Below are 24,666 nucleotides of genomic sequence, written 5' to 3'. Positions count from 1 at the left end.
CAAGGTGTCTCCCAGCCAATAACTCAAAGACATCTTATATATAAGGCACCCTCCCCTATTTGGAGGTGTCTGAGCACCCCCTATAGTTCTGTTATTGTGTTTTGTGGTTTGGTGTGCAATGTTTCCAGGTCCCCCTTCCCTAGCCTGTTAGTGTCCCATATCTCATATCCTGTGTTAGTCCATCATAGTTAGTCCTTGTTTTCTGTGACTGCTTCAGCGGTGTCCAAATCCCGAAACAGTGTCTGCGGTACCTCGTGGCCGCATCAGCGGTATCTGTTTGTCACCCTGGGGGCTGAATACCCAGGCCAGAACAGTGATCCTATTTCTGTGGCCTTCCAGTCTGCACTGTGTGAATCTGTCCCTGTGGCCACCCTATCTGCTCAGGGAGAACCTGTACCAATGGCCTTCCAGCCCGCATAGTGAGAACTTATCTCAAGTGGCTGGCCTGCTTTGTCTGAGAATCTGAAGTAACGTCTCTGCCCTTTGGAGACGGCTACCTGCCGCACAAGTCTGACCTCACCACCACTAGATGATCTAGTGAAAACCAAGGTGGCTGCTTAATCATGCCCCTCCAGGGTAAGTCCAGTCTGTGGGTCCACAATATTTCCATGAACCACATGCACCACCTAGGAGCGTAACAGTTTGCTCAGGCCATGGATCCCGCTGATACCAAGACTACCCAGACCGCAGAGCTCTATCAAAAGATCTCTCGTTAGCATGATCAATAATTTTTTTGACGCTCTAACCATGGCCGCTTCTTCTGCTCCAGCTCAAAGTGTCGCAGCTATGGACGACCCTGCTATGCTTGTGACCTATACCCATGGATTTAATCTTTATTTATTGGCTCCACCATGATTCCCTAACAAGTGCCTAGGATTCCTGAACCAGTGCACCCTGCATTATGAACTTTTGGCCCATCAGTTAGCAACTGATTGGGTGAAGGCGAGATTCCTGATGTCCCACCTTGCTCGAGAAGCATTAGCATGGATTAACCCCTTGTATGTGAGAGGGGATCCTGTGACAATAGACCTTCTGGCCTTCCTGGAGGCCTTCTGGAAAGTATTCGATGAACTTGGTCTTGCTCCCTTCGTTGCATCCTCCTTAGGCCGGGGTCAGACTTGCGAGTGTGATGCGAGAAACTCGGGCGAGTCTCTCAGACCAATACCCAATATCCTATGCAGCCGCGCATTCCGGTCGCGAGTGCTGGTGGCAGCACCGGGTATTGATACGAGAGACTCGTGCGAGTTTCTCGCCTCACACTCGCAAGTGTGACCCCGGCATTACTCAGAATACGCGAGGGAGAATTGTCTGTCATCCAGTATGCCGTCTGGTACCGCACCTTGTTTTCCGAGCTGGGATGGAAAGACGATGCTTTGATAATCGCCATGATAGCTAAGTTGGCAGGACGTGACATTCCAACCTCTCTGGATGAATTAAGCTCCCTGGCAATCCGAATTAACCTTCGGTTTCAAGAGTGAACCAAAGATGTGGCTCGTGAGAGGAGACTGGCACGTCTAGCTCTGCCTTTCCAAAGACCACTCATAGCCTCCTGAAACATCTGTAATGGCCAAACTCATGTGGGTCAATTGTGTTAGGTTGGCAGAGCAGCAGCCAGAGAGTGGTCGTGCCAAGGGAGTGTGCTTCGGCTACCATAGCAAGGACCACTTTATTTGTGACTGTCCTAAAAGGTCAAAATTCCTATACCTACGGCCTGTGGGTGAAGCATCTCTAGGTGAGAGAGGAGGTTTTTCACCACTGACTTTGAAGGTGTCAGTGTCCTTTAGAGGTGTCCGCTTCAATGAAACAGCCTTCCTTGACTCTGGTGCAGCGGAAAATGTTCTTCAACAAGCCATGGTGGATCGATATCGTTTTCCCATCTGACGCCTCCAGAGCCCGCTGACAGTGTCATCTGTTGAGGGGAAGGACCTTCTTGAAATTGTTCAAGTCATCACAGAACCAGTAGAGCTACAAATCAGAGCACTCCAGTCAGAGACAATTCACACTGTGGCCATTAAGAAACATAACTTGCTATAAAGTGTGTTCCGATATACAACTAGTTAATTCTTGAATCGATATACGGCATCAGAAATATATAGAAAAGAGATGAAAAAAAAAAAACAAAAGTAGAAAACTGCAAGATGTTCTCTAATTCTCCCACAGTCTCCAGGGGAGGATCTGCTTTAAATTATGACTGAGCATATGTATTTATTATGAGTTTATACCATATGTGCTTAGAATGGTTATCTATGCTATCATAAAGCTCAACAAGCAACACAAGAATGGGGGCGATCATCGAATGCATCTCGCATCTTCCGGTAAGGCGGCACCATATAGCCCGTTCCTATCGAAAACATATATATCATTTTTTTTGCAATATTGAAATATTGCTTGATTCCTATTTGGCGGTTGCTTTATGGCTGTCAATATGTATTATCCTTGAAATGAGCCAGATCATCTATCTCTTCCTTCTTAAAGCAATTGGCCAAGACCCCCTTAGGGCACGCTGTTTTACATATGCCAGATTGCCTATATGTCCCCGTAATGCACGATGCTTGAGAGATACAGAACAATTTCCTTCATTTACTTCCTGATTGCTTTTCGTAATGAAGAAATCCCCCAATTTTTTTTTTTTTTTCTTTTCCGTCCCTACTTTATAAACACAACGAAATGTCTCTCGGCTGCTTATCGTTTGCTTTATTATCAGCAGGTGGCACTGCTCAGTTTCCAATGTCTTCAGTGGGTGTCTTGATTTAACAGGCAGCACGTGCGTCGAGAGGAGCATGGTTTAAAAAGCTGGCATCTTTTCTATTCTTCGCAGTTTTCTCCGAGGAATCACTAACGTCCCACTCGTTGGAGGGAGAGAAAAAAAAAAGTCACCTATAAAAAAAAAAAAAAAAAAGGGTGATGGAATTAGAAAGGGTAGAAGGTACAGCACACAAATGACTGAATTCGACTATCTACCTGCTTCAACTTGGTAAGTTTGCATGCTATATAGTATTTTTGGTATGGAAGTTTAAGGATAAAGCTAAGTTCACGCTAAGTTTTTTTGCTGCAGGTTTTTGATTTATTTTTTTGCTAATTTTCAGCTGCGTATTACACCGAAATCTCATGCACACACTTTTTTTTTTGTCATCAGTATTTTGTGCTTTGCATGTTTTTTTGGACATAGGGCATGTCACTTTTTTCAGCGTTTTTCATCCATTGACTTGAATGGGTGGTGAAAAAACAAGGAAAATACACTTTTTTTCAGTATCTTTCCTGCCAAGAGATCAAGTTTTGCTGCAGAAAAAAAACAGCTGAGAAAATGCATAGTGTGAACTTAGTCTTAGTCTACATTCCCACGGTGAGTTTTTGATGGTGCAGATTTTCTGTACCATTTCTTCACTTTTTTTTTTTTTTTCGCAAAAAGGGAAAAAAAAAATCATGGTGGGAATAGTAGTTAAGTCGCTGTTAATATTTTTCTGCGCAATGTTCTCCTTCACTATGGATTAATAACTTTAGTAATTGATTTGTTTGTTTTTATTTTAGAAAAGGTAAACCCTCAATCATAAAGTCCCCACGTGGCCATCGCAGGCAGGTAATATCTACCCAGCTCCAGTTTTCAGATGTTAAGAGCCAAAATGTTCAAACCGGGTCAGTCTGACCATAAACTGTCAGCGGTGGTCCCTATCAAAGAGACCGTCCCCGAAAAGAAAGAGGTCGAGCTGATACTTGTCAAGGAACAGAACGGAGTCCAGTACACAAATAACGCAATCATTGACCCCGACGCCTCTGGGAAATACGAGACCCCCGTCCTCCAGGAAGAAGAGGAGGAACGAGAGCACTGGGGCAAGAAAATAGACTTTCTTCTATCGGTGGTTGGGTTTTCGGTGGATCTGGCAAATGTCTGGAGATTTCCCTACCTGTGCTATAAAAATGGAGGAGGTAAGAATGAGACCTTTCAGAATTTGAATGCAAACACATTAATGATCATCAAAATCTATATTTGTACATTTTTATACAATGCATAGGCATAAAATTTTATAATTTTGGGGGGTCATGCCCTAAGTGATATTTGCTATTCTTTCTAATAATAAAGAAAATCTTAAAAAACTTTGATTATATTCTCAGACATAGAGATGAGATATATATATATATATATATATCTTACATTTTTTTTCTTTAATTTGCAATTGGGTTTCATTACAAATTAAGCTTTCAGTTTCTTCAGGCTGCACTGTCTGTTGCTGGCTGCATATGAAGAGTTAACTGAGTGTCCATCAGCGAGCTCCCTATGAATGTCTCTTTCATGTCTTTTTCTGAGCTCCTCTCAGCTGATTTATGATCCAAGACCAAATCAAAATAAAACGTGTAGTGAAACAAAGCAAATGGTGCAAACATTTTGATGAAACCTAAATACAAAAAAATATTTTAGGCATTTAAGTATTAAAAACAATAAGATGGACAACCCTTTATGCATTTCAACATGTCTTCACCTACACAGTTGTTAGGACTGATTCTTCAATCCTGTTTGGTCCCTTTAAGCTTCACAGCTGAAACCTGAAAATAATGTTTTCCTAGCAACCTTACCCTACATTTATAAAAATATACACTGGGGAAATATGTGCCTTCCATCTCACATATTTAGCATAACCTATTCTAATCCAGCGGTCACACTATATTTTTCTTCTGTGAAGGAATTCATTGTGCGGCTTCGCGAACGCTGATGTTTTTACTCTCGTTTGTCCTTTTATATCTGTTTCTCAACCAGCGTCTCTCCAGCTGTCGGGAGACTACAACTCCCAATATGTACTGACAGCCGCATGTTACTAGTTCTAAAGTTCAGAAACTTTTCCCATTTCTATGTAGCGATCAGACTAGAATTGTGACCTCGCAACACTATATCATGTGCTATATATATATATATATATATATATATATATATATATATATATAATCATGAGGGGATTAAAATGTAGATAAGAATAACAATAAAACAAAGTCAATGGAGAATACAGGAAAAACATCATCGTATCCAGTCTACGATCAAGTGCAAATACATTTTTTATGACTGAGTTTCCCCATCAGGATCACTATACAGTATATGCATAAACGCATACAAAAAAGAAACATTCCAACCACTTACTACTTTAGATTGGCTTCAAACCCCAGTAATTCTGCTGACCAGGACTTACATTTACATATAATCCCTTATCAAATATGTGCCAATATTAAGTGTATATATAAATATAGTCCTTGTCTGCATAACAATTAGCTCATATTGTTTTGAAGGGAATCTGAAATCAGGTTTTTCCTATGTGATATGAGAGCCGCATGATGTTGGGGCAGAGACCCTGATTCCAGTGATGTGTCACTTGCTGGTCTGCTTGCTGTCACTTTGATACAATCCCTGTTCTGTCTGCTGCAGATCTAGCAGTTCTCTGAATGCTGAGCTGTGTATAACCCCGCCCATACCACTGATTGGCTGCTTTCTGTGTACACTGTATATTGACAAAAAGCTGCCAATCAGTGGTGTGGGCGGGGTTATACAGAGCAAGAGGACTAGAAGGCACGGGACACCTAGTCCTGTAGTGATAATCTCCTACTGAGATTATCAGTATCACTACAGGACCAGGTGTTGTGTGCCTCCTAGTTAATTTCTCTGTGTAATCTTGCCCCACCACTGATTTAGTGATCTACGGGCTGCATGTTGGATCAGGGGAAGCTGAAAACATTGATATATAGGAATGAGGGAAAATATTTAGAAAACTTGTTTTTTATTTATTGAAATCCCTCCTCATTGTGGGTGGTTCTAATCAGTGATTGATATCCATCTCTGCATGTACACTTACACAGGGATGACTGTATATTGCTGACAAAGATCGCCCATTTGACTGCTAAGTCCAGAATGAGTTGTTTTTAATAATTTAACAAACTTGTATATCAATACATGATGCCTGTGATGTGTCTGTTATGATCTCTCTATTTCAATTATGGGCTGACATCAATGATGTAACTAGAGTCTGATGGGCCTGGTGCAAGATTTGAACAGGAACCCCAACCCCCATCATGATCTACAGTGGGTACGGAAAGTATTCCGAATTTCCGACCCCTTTAAATTTTTAACTCTTTATTTCATTGTAGCCATTTGGTAAATTCAAAAAAGTTCAATTTTCCTCTCTTTTTAAATCAGATATTTTTTATTGTACATACCAAATACAACAGTATCCATACAAATAAACAAGGTACATTTGTGTTTTTGTTTTAAAAAAAAACAAAAACAACCCTTCCCCCTCCCCTCCCCCCCTCCCCTCTAAAGACCCATCTCCGACCAAACATTACTCCTGGAAAGAAGAGAAAACAAAAAAAAAAAAAAAAAAGGAAAAAAAGGACAATACATACATACTATAATATTTGCAACTTTTTATCACAATCTCTGTCAATACGAGATATAGAGAGCCACATGTCGCCGAACAGCATAAGAAACAGTATGTATCAGTATTACGCCCTCTCCACAAGTCTTTCCATGCCACTTCTTTCAAATAACTACCGAACGCTGTCAAATTCCCCTCCTTCCTCAACATAGCATGCTGCCCCCTATCCCAGTGATCGTCAATGACATTGCCAACATCCCCCACTATGAGTAACGGGACTCCTCCCTACCTGCCAGATAAATTTAGGATTTCCTGTAGCTTTTTCCCCCGAGAACGGTGGAGGACTATACACTGACACGACACACATCAGTCTAGCGAACACCTTACACACAAGAAATACATACTGTCCATCACTATCTATTACCACTAGGGTTGAGCGACTTTTATTTTTATAGGATCGGGTCGGGTTTCACGAAACCCGACTTTCTCAAAAGTCGGGTCGAGTGAAATCGGCCGATCCTATAAAAAAGTCGGGGTCGGCCGAAACGCGAAACTCAATGCAGTGCAATGGGATACTATGGTTCCCAGGGTCTGAAGGAGAGGAAACTCTCCTTCAGGCCCTGGGATCCATATTTACGTGTAAAATAAAGAATTAAAATAAAAAAAATTGATATACTCACACTCTGACGCGCCCTGGTAGTAACCGGCATCTTCCGTTCCTAAAAATGGCGCTTGAAAGACCTTTCGAATGCTTCATGGCTTGTGATTGGTCGCGGCGGCCCACGTGACTGCTGAGCGACCAATCACAAGCCGGTGACGTTATTCTCAGGTCCTGTTCTGGTTCTCAGGTACATGAGAATTACGTCACGGCTTGTGATTGAGCGGTCACGTGGGCCGCCGCGACCAATCACAAAGCCGTGACGTCATCGGTAGGTCCTTCACGCGTTCATTCTTAAGAAGGAAGGCTGCCGGAAAGAAGCAGGGCACGTACGAGGGTGAGTATATACCTAATAGGAATATACTCACCCTTGGCTTCTTTCCGGCAGCCTTCCTTCTTAAGAATGAACGCGTGAAGGACCTACCGATGACGTCACGGCTTTGTGATTGGTCGCTGAGCGGTCACGTGGGCCGCCGCGACCAATCACAAGCCGTGACGTAATTCTCATGTACCTGAGAACCAGAACAGGACCTGACAATAACGTCACCGGCTTGTGATTGGTCGCTCAGCGGTCACGTGGGCCACCGCGACCAATCACAAGCCGTGAAGCATTCGAAAGGTCTTTCAAGCGCCATTTTTAGGAACGGAAGATGCCGGTTACCAGCGGCGATGTCCAGGCTGCGTCGGAGAGGTGAGCATATCAATATTTTTTATTTTAATCCTTTATTTTACACTTAAATGTGGATTCTGATACCGATTTCCGATATCGCAAACATATCGGAACTCGGTATAGGAATCCCGATACCAGATTCAGAAGATCGCCGACCTCATGGCCGACCCCACACAGGGGTCGGGTCGGGTTTCATGAAACCCGACTTTGCCAAAAGTCGGCGACTTCTGAAAATGGTCGACCCGTTTCGCTCAACCCTAATTACCACCTCTACCTCCTCGAACGGAACACTTGTATGCACGAGGATTGACACTCCCCTGGCGTAAGTCGAGAATGTTGCATGGAAGGCCTTCCTCACCCATCTTTTATGCAATATACCCGTTTTTCCTTTTAGTAAGTGAGTTTCTTGAAGGCACACCAGCGAGGGTCTCTGTTTTACAATATATTGCAAAATAGCCTTACGTTTTGTATCATTGGATAGACCTCTAATATTCCAGCTCAAAATTTTAACTCTATCTCCCATCATTTTGCATAATAGTTAACCATCTCTTCCTCTTTCCATTGGTCTTCTTTACCCCCCTAAACTGGGCCCTCTTACCCAAACCTTCCCCCAAGCCCTCATTATTACAAAATAACCCCTAACCCTACCCTTCCCTTCCCTCAATAACTTCCTCCCCCAAAACGTTATAACAGACAACGTACAATCTCCTACTCCCTCTCTGTATGAGAAAGGGGAACGCGCTGTTGCTATCCCAGCAGTGGCTCAGAAGCCGATACCAACCAACAGTAGATTTCCCACTATCTTCCATTCGTTCCTCCCCCCCGCCCTTTAGAAACAGGATATATAAACATTTGCGCCGCCGAACACAACCTTAGCGCCTAAGAACCATACATCAAATTCTTTTAGTAGCCAATCAGTATTAACCATCAACTCGATTTTCCTCCCCCCAACCTATCACAATAGCCAGAAGACCACATTTGACCCTCCTCAGCGGTTCTTTTCTGCTCCAATACGTTTTGCATTCAAGTCCAGCCAATGTGATACTTCCTCAGGATTTTGAAAAAAGTGGACCTTGTCCATGGCCACCACACGTAATTTAGCCGGATACAGCATAGAATAAACCAGGCCCAGTTCACGTAAGCGTCTTTTAGCCTCTCCAAACTTCATCCTGAGCTTCTGTACAATTGTAGAATAATCAGGATATATAGAAACTCGGTTGCCGTCAATAGACAGTACCTCCATATTCCTGGCCCTCCTTAGCAGAATATCCCGGTCTCTGTAATTCAGGATTTTAGCTAGAAATGTCCGTGGAGTGGAGCCAGGGGGCAGAGGTCTGGACGGCACCTGGTGAGCTCTTTCGACCGCAAAAAGTTTAGTGAGACTGTCCCCTCCAACCTTAGTTTTCAGCCATGTCTCTATAAACTCAGTGGGGTTATTTCCTTCTGTCTTTTCAGGCACACCAATAATTCTCAAGTTGTTCCTGCGCGAACGATTCTCCAAATCGTCAGTTTTAAGCTCCAACTCCGCTATGCGCTGGACATATTTTTTCTCTCTCTTTGCCAGTTCAGCAATCTGATCCTCCGCTCCTCCCACACGTTCCTCCAACAATTCAACTCTCCCCTCCATCTTATGCATAGCTGAGCGAAAAGAGGCAACTTCCCCCCTAAGGTCATCCACCTGGACAGTTAGGGTTGTCAAAGCAGACTTACAGAACATGACCGCAGAAAAGATATCCTTCAGGGTCAGCTCCCCAGTTTCATCAGCACACACATTCCCCATTTGAGCAGCATATTTCGGGGTCAGCCCAGCTAACTCAGTCAGTGGGGCATTTCCCATAACTGGAACATTGCTGGGTGTCATGGGGGATCCGCTCATCCTCCCCTCTGCCTGCGCCCCAGCCTGCTCACACACCTGTTCCCCTGAGTCCGCCGCTCCTCCTGTCCCCTCTCCACCGGCCCCCTGCATCAGCTGTACTGCACCTTCTGTCCTGGCAAATTGCTCCAGTCTGGCGATCACCTCCAGCCGCTTCTGATAGGCAGCGCTTGCTTTTGCCGCCTCTTCCACAGCGCTGTCGGCACCATCCTGGGAGCGCGTGCTGCCCGCCATCCCGACCTCCTTCTGCCTCTTGCGCGTCATTCTGTGGCTTCCTCGCTGTGCGACTGGTGCCCACCGCTCCCCGGATACTCAGGGACTCCTCCACCGGTAATTGGCGTTTGGCAACGCCTCTAATATTAGCGCCGCTCTCCTTGCTGCTGGAGAGCACGCTGCAGTAATGGCTGCTGTTTCCCGGGTGCCGCCCGCCGCTCCGGACCCAGCACCTGTACCTCAGCGTTCCACAGCGCTCCCGCCTCAGCGCAGGTGTCCGCTCCCTCCAGGGGAGATGTGTCCGGCTTCAGCAACCGCCGGCGCCGCGTCCCTGTGTAGTGGAACACGCGCCCAAGATGGCCGCCGCAGCCCGGGGATTACACTGCCCGTCCAGGCCACTTCACTTCCCGGCGTCTCCGGGCTCCAAAACCGCCACTTTCAGGGGGTCGCCGGTCTCCTGGGATCCTAAGGGCACCTCTCCATCCGGTGCAGCCGGTGAAACGGGAATTTATGGCAGGATTCTGTTCAGGATAACCGGAGCTCTCCTAAGGTGCGTCCTTTCTCCTGGACTACATAGCCACGCCCCCCATTCAATTTTCTTCTCATTAATGTACACCCTCCATCCCATGTTGACTGAAAAAAAATGTAGTAATTTTTGCAAATTTATTAAAAAAGAAAAACTGAAATATCACAGGGTCATAAGTATTCAGACCCTTTGCTCAGTATTGAGTAGAAGCACACTTTTGAGCTAGTACAGCCATGAGTCTTCTTGGCAATAAAGCAACAAGTTTTTCACACCTGGATTTGGGATCCTCTGCCATTCTTCCTTGCAGATCCTCTCCAGTTCCGTCAGGTTGGATGGTGAATGTTGGTGGACGGCCATTTTCAGGTCTCTCCAGAGATGCTCAATTGGGTTTAGGTCAGGGCTCTGGCTGGGTCAGTCAAGAATGGTCTCAGAGCTGCTCTGAAGCCACTCCTTTGTAATTTTAGCTGTGTGTTTAGGGTCATTGTCTTGTTGGAAGGTGAACCTTCAGCCAAGTCTGAGGTCCAGAGCACTCTGGAAGGGGTTTTCATCCAGGATATCTCTGTACTTGGCTGCATTCATGTTTCCTTCAATGACAACCCGTCTTCCTGTCCCTGCAGCTGAAAAACACCCCCATAGCATGATGCTGCCACCACCATGTTTCACTGTTGGGATTGTATTGGGCAGGTGATGAGCAGTGCCTGGTTTTTTCCACCCATACCGCTTAGAATTATCACCAAAAAGGTCTATCTTCATCTCATCAGACCAGAGAATCTTATTTCTCATAGTCTGGGAGTCCTTCCTGTGTTTTTCAGCAAACTCTGAGGGCTTTCATATGTCTTGCACTGAGGAGAGGCTTTCATCTGGCCACTCTGCCATAAAGGCCAGACTGGTGGAGGGCTGCAGTGATAGTTGACTTTGTGGAACTTTCTCCCATCTCCCTACTGCATCTCTGGAGCTCAGCCACAGTGATCTTACGGTTCTTCTTTACCTCTCTCACCAAGGCTCTTCTCCAATGATTGCTCAGTTTGGCTGGACAGCCAGGTCTAGGAAGACTTCTGGGGGTCCCAAACTTATTCTATTAAGGATTATGGAAGCCACTGTACTCTTAGGAACCTTGAGTACTGCAGAAATTCAGTTGTAACCTTGGCCAGATCTGTGCCTTGCCACAATTCTGTCTCTGAGCTACTTGGCCAGTTCCTTTGACCTCATGATTCTCATTTGGTCTGACATGCACTGTGAGCTGTGAGGTCTTATATAGACAGGTGTGTGCCTTTCCATATCAAGTCCTATCAGTTTAATTAAACACAGCTGGACTCCAATGAAGGAGTAGAACCAGCTCAAGGAGGATCACAAGGAAATGGACAGCATGTGACTTAAATATGAGTGTCTGAGAAACGGGTCTGAATACTTATGACCATGTGATATTTAAATTTTTCTTTTTTAATAAATTTGCAAAAATGTCTACATTTCTGTTTTATTTTTTGTTCAGTCAAGATGGGGTGCAGAGTAACGAGAATAAATAAACTGTACCAAATGGCTGCAATGAAACAAAGAGTGAAAAATTTAAAAGGGTCTCAATACTTTCGGTACGCACTGTATATCCCTTATCCTGGGCCCCATCCTGATATTATATAAATATGTCCCTTATCCTGGTAATATGTCCTCCATTATACCATTGATCTTTAATGCATAGAAAAAAAACTCAAACAACTGTACTCTCCTTACATCCGCTCCCTTGCCCCACGGTGTCCTCTTCTGAAGCTGGCAGCTGACTTCAGCGTTCAAGCAACGAGAGTGCAGGGCATCACTGCCATTTGCCCCAGTCACGAGCACGTAGTTGTCAGCTACTGGCTTTTGATTGGCAGCATGTATTGTTGTGCACGGACCTGATGGGTCTGTGCACCACAATACTCTTCAACTGAGTGTGCATTCAAGTCACACTTCTAGTCGAAGCTTCTGCTGGCATCGCCGGGCCTCCACCGGTATGGGCCCGGTCACAACCTCTGCGATCACGTTCATTATGTCTCTGGTTTCCATTCTTTTTACTGGACAGAATTGCTTGGCATTCATGAGAAATGGACACCTAACGAAATAAAATAGTTGTGTAACAAGGTTTTATTTTTTAAGATTTTCTAGAGAAGGTAACTCAAAATATTTGGTTGAACACACGAACTAGAGATGGGCGAACCCAAACAGTAAAGTTGGGGGTCCGTACCAAATACCTAGTGTTCGGGCATGGGTCGTGATCATGGACTTCTCAGGAAGTCTATCTATGTTTGGGTTTGGCAACCCAAACACCAGGTGGTTCCCACATTGTCATCTCCATGACAGTGTGAGAAGCGCCGTCAGCTCTGATAGGTGTAAGATCATAACTGCCAGTCAGAGCTGCGGTTCCCACGCTGTCAGATGACGGCATGAGCCAGCAGCTGTGACCGGCGGTAATAAGGTTACTTCTGGTCACAGGCGTCGGCTGATGAGGGAGTACTACCATCATCGGCCTGCTGCCACTGATAACAGAAAAATGCATGGGGGTCCCTGGTAGTGTTCATAAGCAGCAGAGGGAAAGCTTAGGGTAATGTCCCTGAAGGTTTCCAGGCTATTAATACCAACTTACAACTATTTGGTTAGCCCTTGCTGGTTATTTTTATGGGGGATCCAAGAAAAAAAATGGCTTAGGGTTCCCCCATAATTTCAAACCAGCAAAGGTTAAACAGACAGCTGTGGACAGATATTAATAGCCAGATAAATTGTCCCTCCTCCCAGACTACCAAAATATAGAAAAAAACCTTTAAAATCAATCTCTTTATTCAATACATTCTAAAAAAATATCACCAGCTGAACCCTATAGAGATACTAATGCACCGCTAACCTTTAAACTGCCTGACAGCAGAGGTTGGCTCCCTATATAGATATGAGAAATGGCGCCCCCGCTCCACGGTGGCTGTCCCTAATCAGCCCTAGAAAACCCTACACTGCACCTATTGATAACAAAAAAGCCCAGTCATTCAATATAGGGGTTTGTAAAATGTAACTAAGCTGTTGGAAAGAAAAAGGTGGGTGAAAGTATATGCACAAACCTAGGTCCTGATGAAGATCAAAGCAAAAAACATTTTTGACATAATATAATCTGGTTTCATACAAGAAAAAGGGGGGAAATGAAAATGACCAGAATTTATCTGATATGGGTCCTGATCTGAGATGGTAAAGATATCCTCATACCATAGGCAAAATATATCAGTCTTTGTATAGCTTCTATGATCTCACAATAAATGCAAGTTAAAAATAAGCTGTCCCCCAAACTCCAATACAGACAGCATAGAAATCCCATGAATAATGTTTAGCTGCAGTACTGTATATACTCGTGTATAAGGAGAAGCACCTAATTTTGCCACAAAAAACTGGGGAAAACTTATTGACTTGAGTATAAGCCAGGTATGCATTGTCCCCTCATCTGCATCCTTGTCTGCATGGCTCCTCATCCCTGTCGTTGTCTGCATGGCTCCTCCTCCCCATCCTGGTATGCATGGCTCCTCATCCCTATATCCATAGTCTAGTATGCATGGCCTCCATGAGAAAAGCATAAAAAAAAAAAAATCCTACTTACCTTCTCTGCGCAACCTCGCAGCATCTTATTCCAGTGCCAGCAGCACGTGTCCCTGCTCATTAAGATAATGAATATTCACTCCATGCCTATGGGAGTGGAGAGAGGTGAATCTTTATAACTCTTAAGTAGCGCGCACCCATGATAGCCTGGCAGCTGCTGGAAGCCGTTGGCTGTGGCTGACACTGTGCGCGCTGTAACAGAAATGAATATTCACTGCCACTGCTTTAGCCGGTATCTGCCGGCTCCTGCCTCCTGTGACTAGATGCCCCCACACCCCGCCGTCTTCTGGGACAATGACTCGAGTATAAGCTGAGGGAGGCATTTTCAGCACAAAAAAATGTGCTGAAAAACTCTGCTTATACTCGAGTATATACGCAAGTATTTTATTTCCCTCACACGAAAATGAAGTTTTACACTGTTTCCACTGATATTAAAGAAGCAATCCCATCAAAATGATTATCCTCTTAATATATTGCAATCATCATATTATATAGCACTGTGTACATACAATTGCTCATTTTCCCTTTCTACCCAGCTAATTCTTCTTTTCCATTGGGTGTATGTGATTAAAAACTGACTGGCAAGACTCTGTCGGGTCTCCCTGAATTTCTTCTGATGGTGAAAATGATGGGGCCACATACCTTGCCTTAGCTCCTGAATCCACCCTCTGTCTGTACCCTTCCCCCCACCAAGGGAAAAGGGGAGTAATAGTGTACCGTAATACACCAATCACATTAATAAGGTAATATGAACAGGAGTAAAGGAAAATGCCAATCATATATGATCAAATATACTCACACAAACCGAGGTATACACTCGGAAGTGGAGGATGGGTTTAAACCAAAGTAGGAGAAGAAAGGGAATGCTCACCCACTCAAAACCTAGCAACCTTCACAGATGAACAGTATGCCTTCTCCAATAATAACCACCAACAACCTCCAGCCATGTAGCCTAAGCTAACTCTGACCATGAGTGCTAGCCAGGATCCAGATTATATGGCTGATGGGAGTGGACAACAGTGCACAGCTGAGAGCTTTAATGCAGGAAAGCTTCTAGGAGCTCTCAACTGAGCAGATTAACCCCTGCACTGCTAAAATAAATTTACACTGTTTAATATAAAGGTGAAAGGCTTCTAATCGGTGAAGGAGTTGGAGAAAAAAGACGCCGCGGTCTTCTGGTACCTCTTTTTAGCAGTAAACCCATGACACTGACTACCTAATTACTTCTAACCTCTATATAGAAACAGGAGGTCAATTTTCCCTTCATAAGTCACTGCAAAAGTCTCTGGCGAGGGGGGAGGGAGCAGCTGGGTCAGGAGTTGAAGAGGGGGCTGACTCGTGAAAGGAAAATAGACTTCCTGTTTCTACAAAGACTTAGCTGGGCAGAAAGTCAAAATGAGCAATTGTAAGTACACCGTGCAATGCAATCCGATTACAATTGATTAAGAGGATCAAAACTTTGAGAGAAGGAATGTGTCTTTAATGGTATATTATGTAATGGATGGACATGCTAAGTCCTCTAGTGCAAGCTTTAAACTCTAGTTGGTTTTATTTTTAACTCTTTGGGGTAACAAGTATTTTTTTTTTTCTTCATTACATTTTACTTTTTTCACTGACATTGTGTATTGCTTGTTTTTACTGAGTATATTTGTAGAATTTTTTTAATTACAATTTCTAGTAGATTTTTTCAGCAGATATTGTGTTTTTATTATCAACATCACTCATGAAATATTTAAATTTGCATTTTTTTAACTATTGCTTTCATTTTTGTTGTAATGTTTATTACTATAGATTGAAATATAGATGTATTACTATATTAATGCTTGCAGATTTTTTGGGGGGTGGAACTCGCCCATTTCCATAGTGTAGTATCTATCAACCATGCCTGCTCACCACAAATGATTCAAACCTCTACGCCCATGCAATCCCAAAACTTTAAAGTTATGACACTTGGGGTTAAGTGCTGCTTCTAAGTGCATATATGGAACAGGGCAAGAGTGCCTCCATTCAGAAATTCCAAATAAACATACATTTATTAAACCAGTTAACGAATCAACTAATGCCAAGACCACCAATTATATGCCTCCCTTACGGTATTGCATGATGGATAAGTACCTGCCAGTATTCTCAGCATTGGAGACACCATTAATCTTGACCAAATTTCCAACTCCTTATGCTGAAATGTAGCCCTGAATATGGAGGACCCTCCACCATGCTTCACTGCTGTCTGCAGACCCTCAAAATTGTGCACACTCTCCAGGCCTTCTGTAATGAACTGCCTTCTGTTACAGCCAAATATTTCACATTTTAACTCCCCAGTCCACAGCACCTGATGTTATTTTTCTGCACCCCAGTTCCTATGCTTTCATAAATAGGTGAGTCACTTGGCCTTTTTTTCCATGTCGAAGGAATCATTTTTGGCCGCAACTCTTGAACCTTGATGAAAATTCCTCACAAATCTGGGGCTGCATTTCAGCAAATGGAGTTCATTTGATCAGGAATAATGGTGTCCTCAATGTGGGGAAATACAGGTAGATACTTAAACATCATGTAATTTCATCGGGGGAGGTGTCTGACCTGTAAATTTATTTTACAGTTGAACAATGACCCCAAACATACAGCCAATGTCATTAAGAAGTATATATACATGAAATTTTGTGATAATGCAATAAAAAAATACATCGATGACGGCACAAGGTAGAGGGTGGGGAGACTAAGGGGTTTGTAGGGTTATGGTGGAGGAGTACTGGAAGAGATACAGAATGGGGATGGCTTACAGATGATTCCAAGGAAAGGCAGTGGGGTATGTACCTTCTCCTTTGGCTTGTATAACCCAGCATCCCACCTTACATTTTGCAAAGGGGTTCGAAATTGGAGTTTCAGGTGTGAGGAGGATATTATGTCATGGCAGCAGAAGGATAGGTCTTGGGTAGATGCTTGATATTTAGTTTGTTAGAAGAAGGGAAGAAGGTTATATTATAGGCATGGTGACCTCTCGTTTAGCTGTGTAACGATGGAATATATCTACACTACTTTTTGGTTTATGGGTTTCGGAGTGGTGTCAAAGGCTAATCTACCCCCAGTCATTGCTGTGCATCTGCAGAAAGTCTTCTTTTTTTTGCCTTCGTGCTAAGACCTTTACTACACTACAAGAAGTATGCTATTTTGATAGGAATGGAAGTTTTCTATTGATGCTATTTTTCTTATTTTCTCTTAGAAACTTCTGGAGTCTGCGCACCATTAGGGTTGTAGATGGTATCCAGATGTATGTAGCTTTTAGGATAATGTGTTAATAAGAAATGGCTGCTGAGGCCATTTAAATCCAGTAGCAGGCAGTCTGGTTTTTATCACTTTGTGGGATTTAAGAGAAATATTGTTACAAAGGAGAGTAGGAGAATGCTTGTCTACCTGTCAAGTGAACTGCTCATTGAATCCCGACACCTATAAAAGCTGAAAATGGTTTTTCTACCAATAAATATCCTATTTATTGCATAGCTTCCATACTACCTTCAATTTCTGTAGAGAAAATGTATATTTATTCGGAATCCCATGACAGCACTACGAGAGAGGGGATCCGCCCTTCAGGAACAGGAAACCTACAGATACAAAAGGGCGGCACCTCTCCCATGCATCAGTTGGTTTCCTGTTCCTGGAGGGACAGGATCCTACAGATGAATCCTATGGATCCCAGGCCGGCCGAATCTGGTAGCGGGGGGGTCTCCTACCTCGGCCGGTGCGGATGTCCCTGGAGACGCCACGGTGGTCCTGGCTGGACTGCACGTCGGTGGCGTGTTGCAGCAGGGAGCAGGGTTCGGAGGATTCCTGATCTCCATTATGTGCCGGCATCGTTAAGTATAGCCGCCCCCCTCGGTCCATGCGGCGGTGCAGCAGTGTGGTGGGGTGGCGGCGTCGGGAGATGGATGCCGTCCGGCATCCTGCACCGCTCTCAGGAGCGTTTCCGGGCTGCTGTGATGCCGGGGGCGGAGTCAGCGGGCGCTTCCGGGTTACTGGATGGCTGCGCATGCGCAGTCTATCCAAGATGGCGGCGCCCATCAATCCTGGACGCCGGATTCCTCATTAGCTACCGCTGACCTCCCAGCTGCAGTATGGTCAGCAGAAACCAATGGGATGGCGCCAGGCAGCCTGCTGACCGGAATTCAGGGGGATTTAAGCAGGTGTCGGATTTAGAGCCCTGCTTTTGGCCACATCTTCATCATGGAGAGTGATAGTGAGCAGCAGCCTCAGCTGCTGGATGGTGTGCGACAGAAGCCTTTGGAGAAGGAGCATGTCAGAAGTGACCAGTCCAGCCGTAAAAGCTCATCCAAGCAGGGATCGAGAGCTTCGACTTGGAAAGAACCCCCTCGTGTTCCGGTACCTTTTTTTGGCGTGCGCTGGTAAGTGATCTACGTGAATGTTCACTCAGTGACGCGGGCCCCCTTATACTTTGTCATTCTAGGGGAAGAAAAGTACAAAGACGAAACATAAGGAGTGCGCCCTATGTGGAATCCCTTTACCAGATTCTTGTCCCAAAAAATTATGCGTCCCCTGTATACAACAGACGGTGAGGTCTACAGGTGTGGTAGGGGTTAAGTGACATCAGGTCTGATAGAAGGTATCACCCTTATTGTCCTCCCCTAGGTAGCGGAAGAATCTGCGAGTACGGCTAACTTAAAGGAGATGATCCGTATGGAAGTAAGGGAATCCCTGCGGTCTCTATCCCAGGCGGGAAGTTAAAAACATAAAACTCCCTTGATCTCTGATTCTTCGGAGGAAGAAAGAGAGGAAGGTTCCTATGGCTCTATTCCCTCTTCCTCGTCATCAGAAGAGGACTCTGGCCGATTTTGTCTACCTCTGGACCGGGTTGATAAATTAGTTAAATCTGTCAGGGGTACGATGGGCCTGGAAGAGCCTAAAACGCAACCTTCCAGACAGGAAATAATATTCAGCGGATTAGACCATAAGACGTAGATCTTTTCCGGTGATTGATAAAATTTAGGATTTGATTCTCCAGGAATGGAAGAAACCGGAGAAAAAAGGTTCATTGCCACCAGCATTAAAACGCAGGTATCCCTTTGAGGATGCAGCCGTTGATACCTGGGACAAGGCCCCTAAGTTAGATGCTGCGGTGGCAAAGGCATCCAAGAAAGCCTAATTACCATTTGAGGATATGGGGACCCTTAAAGATCCGCTTGATAGGAAGGCAGACACCTTCCTTAAAGGTACCTGGGAGATGGCGGCCGGATCTTTAAGACCGGCAGTGGCCGCAACCTGTACAGGCAGATCATTAATGATCTGGCTGGATCAGTTGGAGTCACAACTTAAGGAAGGCGCGTCCAGGAATACAATCCTGAATGCGCTCCCGGTAATTCAAGATGCTGCGGCCTTCCTGTCAGACGCTTCATTAGATTTGGTCAGAATGGCGGCCAGAGCAGCAGGACTTTCCAACGCGGCTCGTAGAGCCTTATGGTTGAAGTGTTGGTCTGGTGACATTCAATCAAGGTCCAAGCTCTGCGCTATCCCATGCAAGGGGGAATATCTCTTCGGGCCAACTCTGGATGAGTTGCTTGAGAAAGCAGGGGATGACAAGAAAAAGTTCCCTAATTTGGCATCAGCATCTTACCGTTGCCCTTTCAACAGAAGGAGATTTGGTCGCGGAAGAAAACGCGTATCCTCACCCTCTAGAGATAATTTTAGATGGGAGGATAGACGCAGGAGAGGTACGGGCTACATGTTTCGCCGTTCCTCAAAAGAACGTAAAAAGCCAGACCAATGACTAGCAATCCCTGTGGGAGGGAGATTGGCAGCCTTCTCTTCCGCATGGTCTGACATCACAAATAGTGACTGGGTCCGAGGAGTGATGTCAGAGGGTCTGAAACTGGAGTTTAATCACTGGCCTCGTGATAAGTTTAATCTAACCCCCTTACGTTCCTCCACTGTTGAACAGACAGCTTTGGAAACAGAGGTCATGAATTTATGTCTTAAAAAAGTGCTGATTGAAATCCCGGAATCAGAAAGAGGTAGAGGGTTCTACTCTCCTCTATTTCTGATTCAAAAACCAGATAGTTCTAAATGATTTATCATTAATCTTAAGTCCCTTAATGAGTTCCTGGTTAAAAAAACCTTTAAAATGGAGTCAATCAGTTCTACAATAAAGATGTTGTTCAAACACTGCTTCATGGTAGTTGTAGATTTAAAGGATGCATACTATCATATACCTATCCATGAGAACTTCAAGAGGTTCCTAAGAGTTGCGGTGTCTATAGGGGGAATTGTTCGCCATTTTCAATTTAGAGCCCTTCCCTTCGGCATTTCAGCAGCACCTAGGGTGTTTACTAAAGTAGTCGCTGAGGTCATGGCGCATTTACGAGAATTCAATATCCTCATTATTTCTTATCTGGATGATTTCCTTATTGTGGGGAATTCAGCAGACCATTGCCACAAGTAAAGATGGCTACGACCAAACAAGAACGTCTAAGCTGGATTATAAATTATGAGAAATCCCGTTTACAGCCCCTAAAAATTCAGAGATTCCTTGGGCTGTTATTGAATTCAGAGACCCAACAATGCTGTCTTCCACCTGATAAATTACTCCATATTCAACAACAGGTGTTAAAGGCGATTAATAAACCGTCCATGACCCTTAGGCAGGCTATGTCACTGTTAGGATCCCTAACTTCGTGTATTCCCGCCGTCCGTTGGGCCCAATTCCACACCAGACCTTTACAGTTTGAGGTTCTGGATAATGATAGAGCCTTACAGGGGTCCTTGCAGGGTCAGGTGACGTTAAGTCCTGTAGTTCTTATATCTCTCAGATGGTGGCTAGAAGAAGACAAACTGTCAGCAGGAGTTCCCTGGGTGACACATGTGACTCGTGTAATAACAACGGACGCCAGCCCTATGGGGTGGGGAGCACACATGGGTGACATGGCAGTTCAGGGTCTATGGGACCCCAAAACATCAGCCTCTTCTAATCAGAGAGAGTTAATGGCAATTGAATTTTCAGTTAAAGAACTCCTCGTATATCTACAGGGTCACCAGGTGGCGGTAGCCTACGTAAATCACCAGGGTGGAACACATTCCGAATCTCTGATGGAAGTAGCAGACCGCCTGCTCCAGACAGCAGAGAGACATTTACTATCTTTAACTGCACTGCATATAAGAGGGAAAGAAAATATAGAAGCAGACTTTCTAAGCCGCAATACCTTAAAACAAGGGGAATGGTCTCTGAACAGAGACATCTTCAGTCAGATTGTCCGCATGTGGGGTCATCCAGAGGTGGACTTATTTGCCACCAGGGACAACAGAAAAACAAAAAAGTTCTGTTCCCTGAATTCCAGGGAGAATCCATTGGCAGTGGATGCTTTCCTGATCAGATGGGATTTCCAATTGGCTTATGCGTTTCCCCCCCCCCCCACTGGGCCTATTGCCTCCTGTGGTCAGGAAGATAAGGGAGGACCGAGCAGGGTCATACTGGTCACCCCGTTCTGGCCCAGAAGGGCTTGGTTTGCCTGGCTAAGGACCATGTCGGTGGAAGACCCCTGGGTACTCCCGGACATTCCGAATTTACTCCATCAAGGTCCGATCAGCCATCCGCAAGTGAAGGGGCTCCATTTGACGGCATGGAGTTTGAGAGGTCGTTGTTAAAAAACAGAGGTTTTTCCCCAAATTTAATTGATACCCTTATGAAGAGTAGAAAACATATAACAACAAAGATCTACTCTAGAACCTGGAGGAAGTTCCTGGCCTCTTCAGATTTTAAAATCGAAGAAGGGATACCAATTAACCAGATTTTAGAATTCCTGCAGAAAGAGTTAGAGCTTAATCTACAAGTACGTTGAAAGTACAAGTCTCAGCCCTAGGGGCCCTGTTTTCTTGTAACATTGCTAATAATTATTGGGTATCAAGGTTTATTAAGGCATCTAGTAGAACTAGACCTATACACAAGAACAGGTCGGTGCCTTGGGATCTCAACCTAGTCCTTTTCAGCCTTGACTAGAGAACCGTTTGAGCCCTTACATTCAGCCTCAGTTAAATTATTGTCCCTCAAAACAGCATTTTTAGTAGCAATAACATCTGCTCGTAGGGTAGGGGACATACAAGCGCTCTCTAGACTCTCCCCTTATACAGAGTTTCTACAGGACAGAGTAGTCCTCAAACCGGACCCAGCCTATTTGCCAAAAGTGGCCTCACATTTTCACAGATCACAGGAGATAGTTTTACCATCATTTCTCCCTAATCCTTCTAATACTAAGGAAGAACTACTCCATACATTAGATGTTAGGAGATGCCTGTTAGAATATATCGCAGTCACTGACGCTTGGAAGAGAGATAATGCGTTATTTTTATCCTTCCAAGGTCCTAGGAAAGTGCTTAGAGTATCGAAATACACACTAGCGAAGTGGATTAGGGAGGCTATCTCTCTGGCTTATACTGCAGGTGGAGGTCCGGCTCCGCAGAATCTGAGGGCGCATTCCACCCGGGCCATGGCTACATCCTGGGCGGAAAGATCTGGAGTATCAATCGACCAGATATGTAAGGCAGCTACGTGGTCGTCCCCTTCCACCTTTTTCAAACACTATCGGTTGGACTTGGGGTTCTCCTCTGATCTCACCTTCGGGTTAAGGGTGCTACAAGCTATAGTCCCTCCCTAAGGTAGTTTACATCTCTGTAATTCTCTCGTAGTGCTGTCATGGGAGTCCGAATAAAGCATTAAGCTACTTACTGGTAGCGGCATTTTTCGGAGGCCCATGACAGCACCCTTAGTTCCCTCCCTTTTCACGTAGGGGTTGCACTTCCTATAATGTATATAATGAGATATATATAGATCTCACGTGTGGTATCTAGTTATAATGCAATGGATTAATTTTGTATATAAACTGTATATAATGTATTTTTGTGTGCTACTAACCGCGGTAGTCCTCTCAGACTCTAATATACAACTGATGCATGGGAGAGGTGCCGCCCTTTGTATCTGTAGGTTTCCTGTTCCTGAAGGGCGGATCCCCTCTCTCGTAGTGCTGTCATGGGCCTCCGTAAAATGCCGCTACCAGTAAGTAGCTTAATGCTTTTCAGCTGCCAGAAGGTGAAGGAAACTGATTTTGCACAAAGTCAATCCCCAACAGTACAGAATAGTAGATTTATCAATGGGGGGCATATGAAGGCAAAAGAAAATGATGGAAATGGTTTTTTTTTTGCTACTTTCTTACAAATGTTAACAGCGTACACCCCATAGTGCCCACAACGAAACTTGACTACAGCACAGGTTACATCTATATGAATGTGTGTACCGCAAATCAACTCCACTCAACCTGCTCACTTTGAGGTAGTAAAGTCCAGACAAAGTTAATTGACAGGATTGGTACGTTTTTTTAGAAAAAAAAACTCAGACCAAAGCCTCATTCTATGTAAACCCTCTAAGGGTATAAAATTGAAAAAAAAATAAAGTAATTCGATGCTATTCTATATAATTTCATGTTGTGACACGACTACACGCCCATCGGTAATGCTAAACTGTAATTTTCTGCTCTGACATGCTCCACGGATGCCCTTTTGACCAATAAAAAGGTTATTAACTGGAAATGTAGAAAGACTGTAATTCAAACTGATGTTAGAAGGAGGAAATACAAAGTTGAATTTCAAAAAATACCCATAATATGTACAACATGTAGAAATGCAGTAAAAAGATGAAAACCTGCAGATAAAAAAAAACCCACTCGATATATCAATGTGACAACAAGCAGGCTCAGAGCTAGCGCAGGCTGACCTTCTGGTCCTCCAGTTGGTCTTCAATACGTTAACCGCAAACTTGGAAGATTTACAGAGGGCAAGTAAATACTGACATAAGGCTCACGTGATCTAGAGGCCCTCAGAGATAGTCACGCATACAACATTGCTGACTAATCATGAACATATATTATTTTTTTTAACCTGTACTGCTGGTAAAACTTGTAGCGTAGCAGCCAATATAAGCATATGTTGGAATTTGGCCCTAAATGATTCTAAGGGCCACTTTCAATCCATATAGAACCAAGGGCTTATCATCCATAGCGTCCTATAGGTTATTTTATGAATCAATATGCAGAGAAAAAGCACCCGCACTGTCCGTCACTGCCAATGAAACTCCTATGTGCGTGCTGCGGTGCTGCTCAGCTTCTGATCACGGGTGCAATAGCCAGGAATAACTGTACTGTCCAATGCAATAAAAGAAGAAAAGATGGCTGCACTCACCGATCTCTTGCAGGTAACTTTATTGATATAACATCTTCACGGCACGGGGGTGTACATAAAAGACCTGTGGGAGCCGAACGACGGCCGTTTCGCACCGATCAGGTGCTTCTACGGGTTCCCGTAGAAGCACCTGATCGGTGCGAAACGGCCGTCGTTCGGCTCCCACAGGTCTTTTATGTACACCCCCGTGCCGTGAAGATGTTATATCAATAAAGTTACCTGCAAGAGATCGGTGAGTGCAGCCATCTTTTCTTCTTTTATTGTATTTTATGAATCAGCCCATAAGAAATAAACCATCAAGACAATGTAGCGCTATTGCCGGCGCCCCTGCATAGTGTCGCCTTCTCCCTTCATGCAAGGACGCTGGCTTACTCACCACCCTAGCCCTCAGCGTGGTCCCCGATTTGCTTCCTACTTCCTTTTGGTGTGTGCGCCACAGCTCCCGGTGGCATGCCTAGTGCGCATGTGCTCCTCTGCTCTTAGAGGGAGCGCACACATTTTGCTAAATGCCCTTAAACTGCTGCTGAGAGGCATTTAGCATAA

At 44.5% G+C, this 24,666-nt stretch overlaps 1 protein-coding gene and 1 long non-coding RNA gene across 4 annotated transcripts in view; one reads left to right on the top strand and one right to left on the bottom strand.

The window, feature by feature from the left end:
• The first annotated feature begins 2,244 nt into the window (after positions 1-2,244).
• Positions 2,245-24,666, top strand: part of SLC6A2 (solute carrier family 6 member 2) — a 145,148-nt gene continuing 122,726 nt past the window's right edge. The window contains exons 1-3 of one of the 2 annotated variants that reach the window (XM_077288258.1): positions 2,245-2,315; positions 2,819-2,974; positions 3,529-3,924. In XM_077288258.1, the coding sequence (XP_077144373.1) occupies positions 3,606-3,924 (319 nt within the window). In that variant the 5' untranslated portion in view covers positions 2,245-2,315; positions 2,819-2,974; positions 3,529-3,605. Of the gene's footprint in view, positions 2,316-2,771; positions 2,975-3,528; positions 3,925-24,666 lie in introns of those variants that run through there. The other variant, XM_077288259.1, reaches the window with a different exon arrangement.
• The window catches only part of LOC143807069 (uncharacterized), a 90,524-nt gene continuing 68,602 nt past the window's right edge, over positions 2,745-24,666 (bottom strand). For both annotated transcript variants that reach the window (XR_013221644.1, XR_013221643.1), the window contains exon 3: positions 2,745-2,877. This is a non-coding gene — a long non-coding RNA (uncharacterized LOC143807069). The remainder of the gene's footprint in view (positions 2,878-24,666) is intronic.

Source organism: Ranitomeya variabilis, chromosome 2, assembly GCF_051348905.1.
Source record: "Ranitomeya variabilis isolate aRanVar5 chromosome 2, aRanVar5.hap1, whole genome shotgun sequence".
NCBI lineage: Eukaryota > Metazoa > Chordata > Amphibia > Anura > Dendrobatidae > Ranitomeya > Ranitomeya variabilis.
Note: the sequence above shows the minus strand (reverse complement) of the source record. Positions and strands in the feature narration are given on the sequence as shown.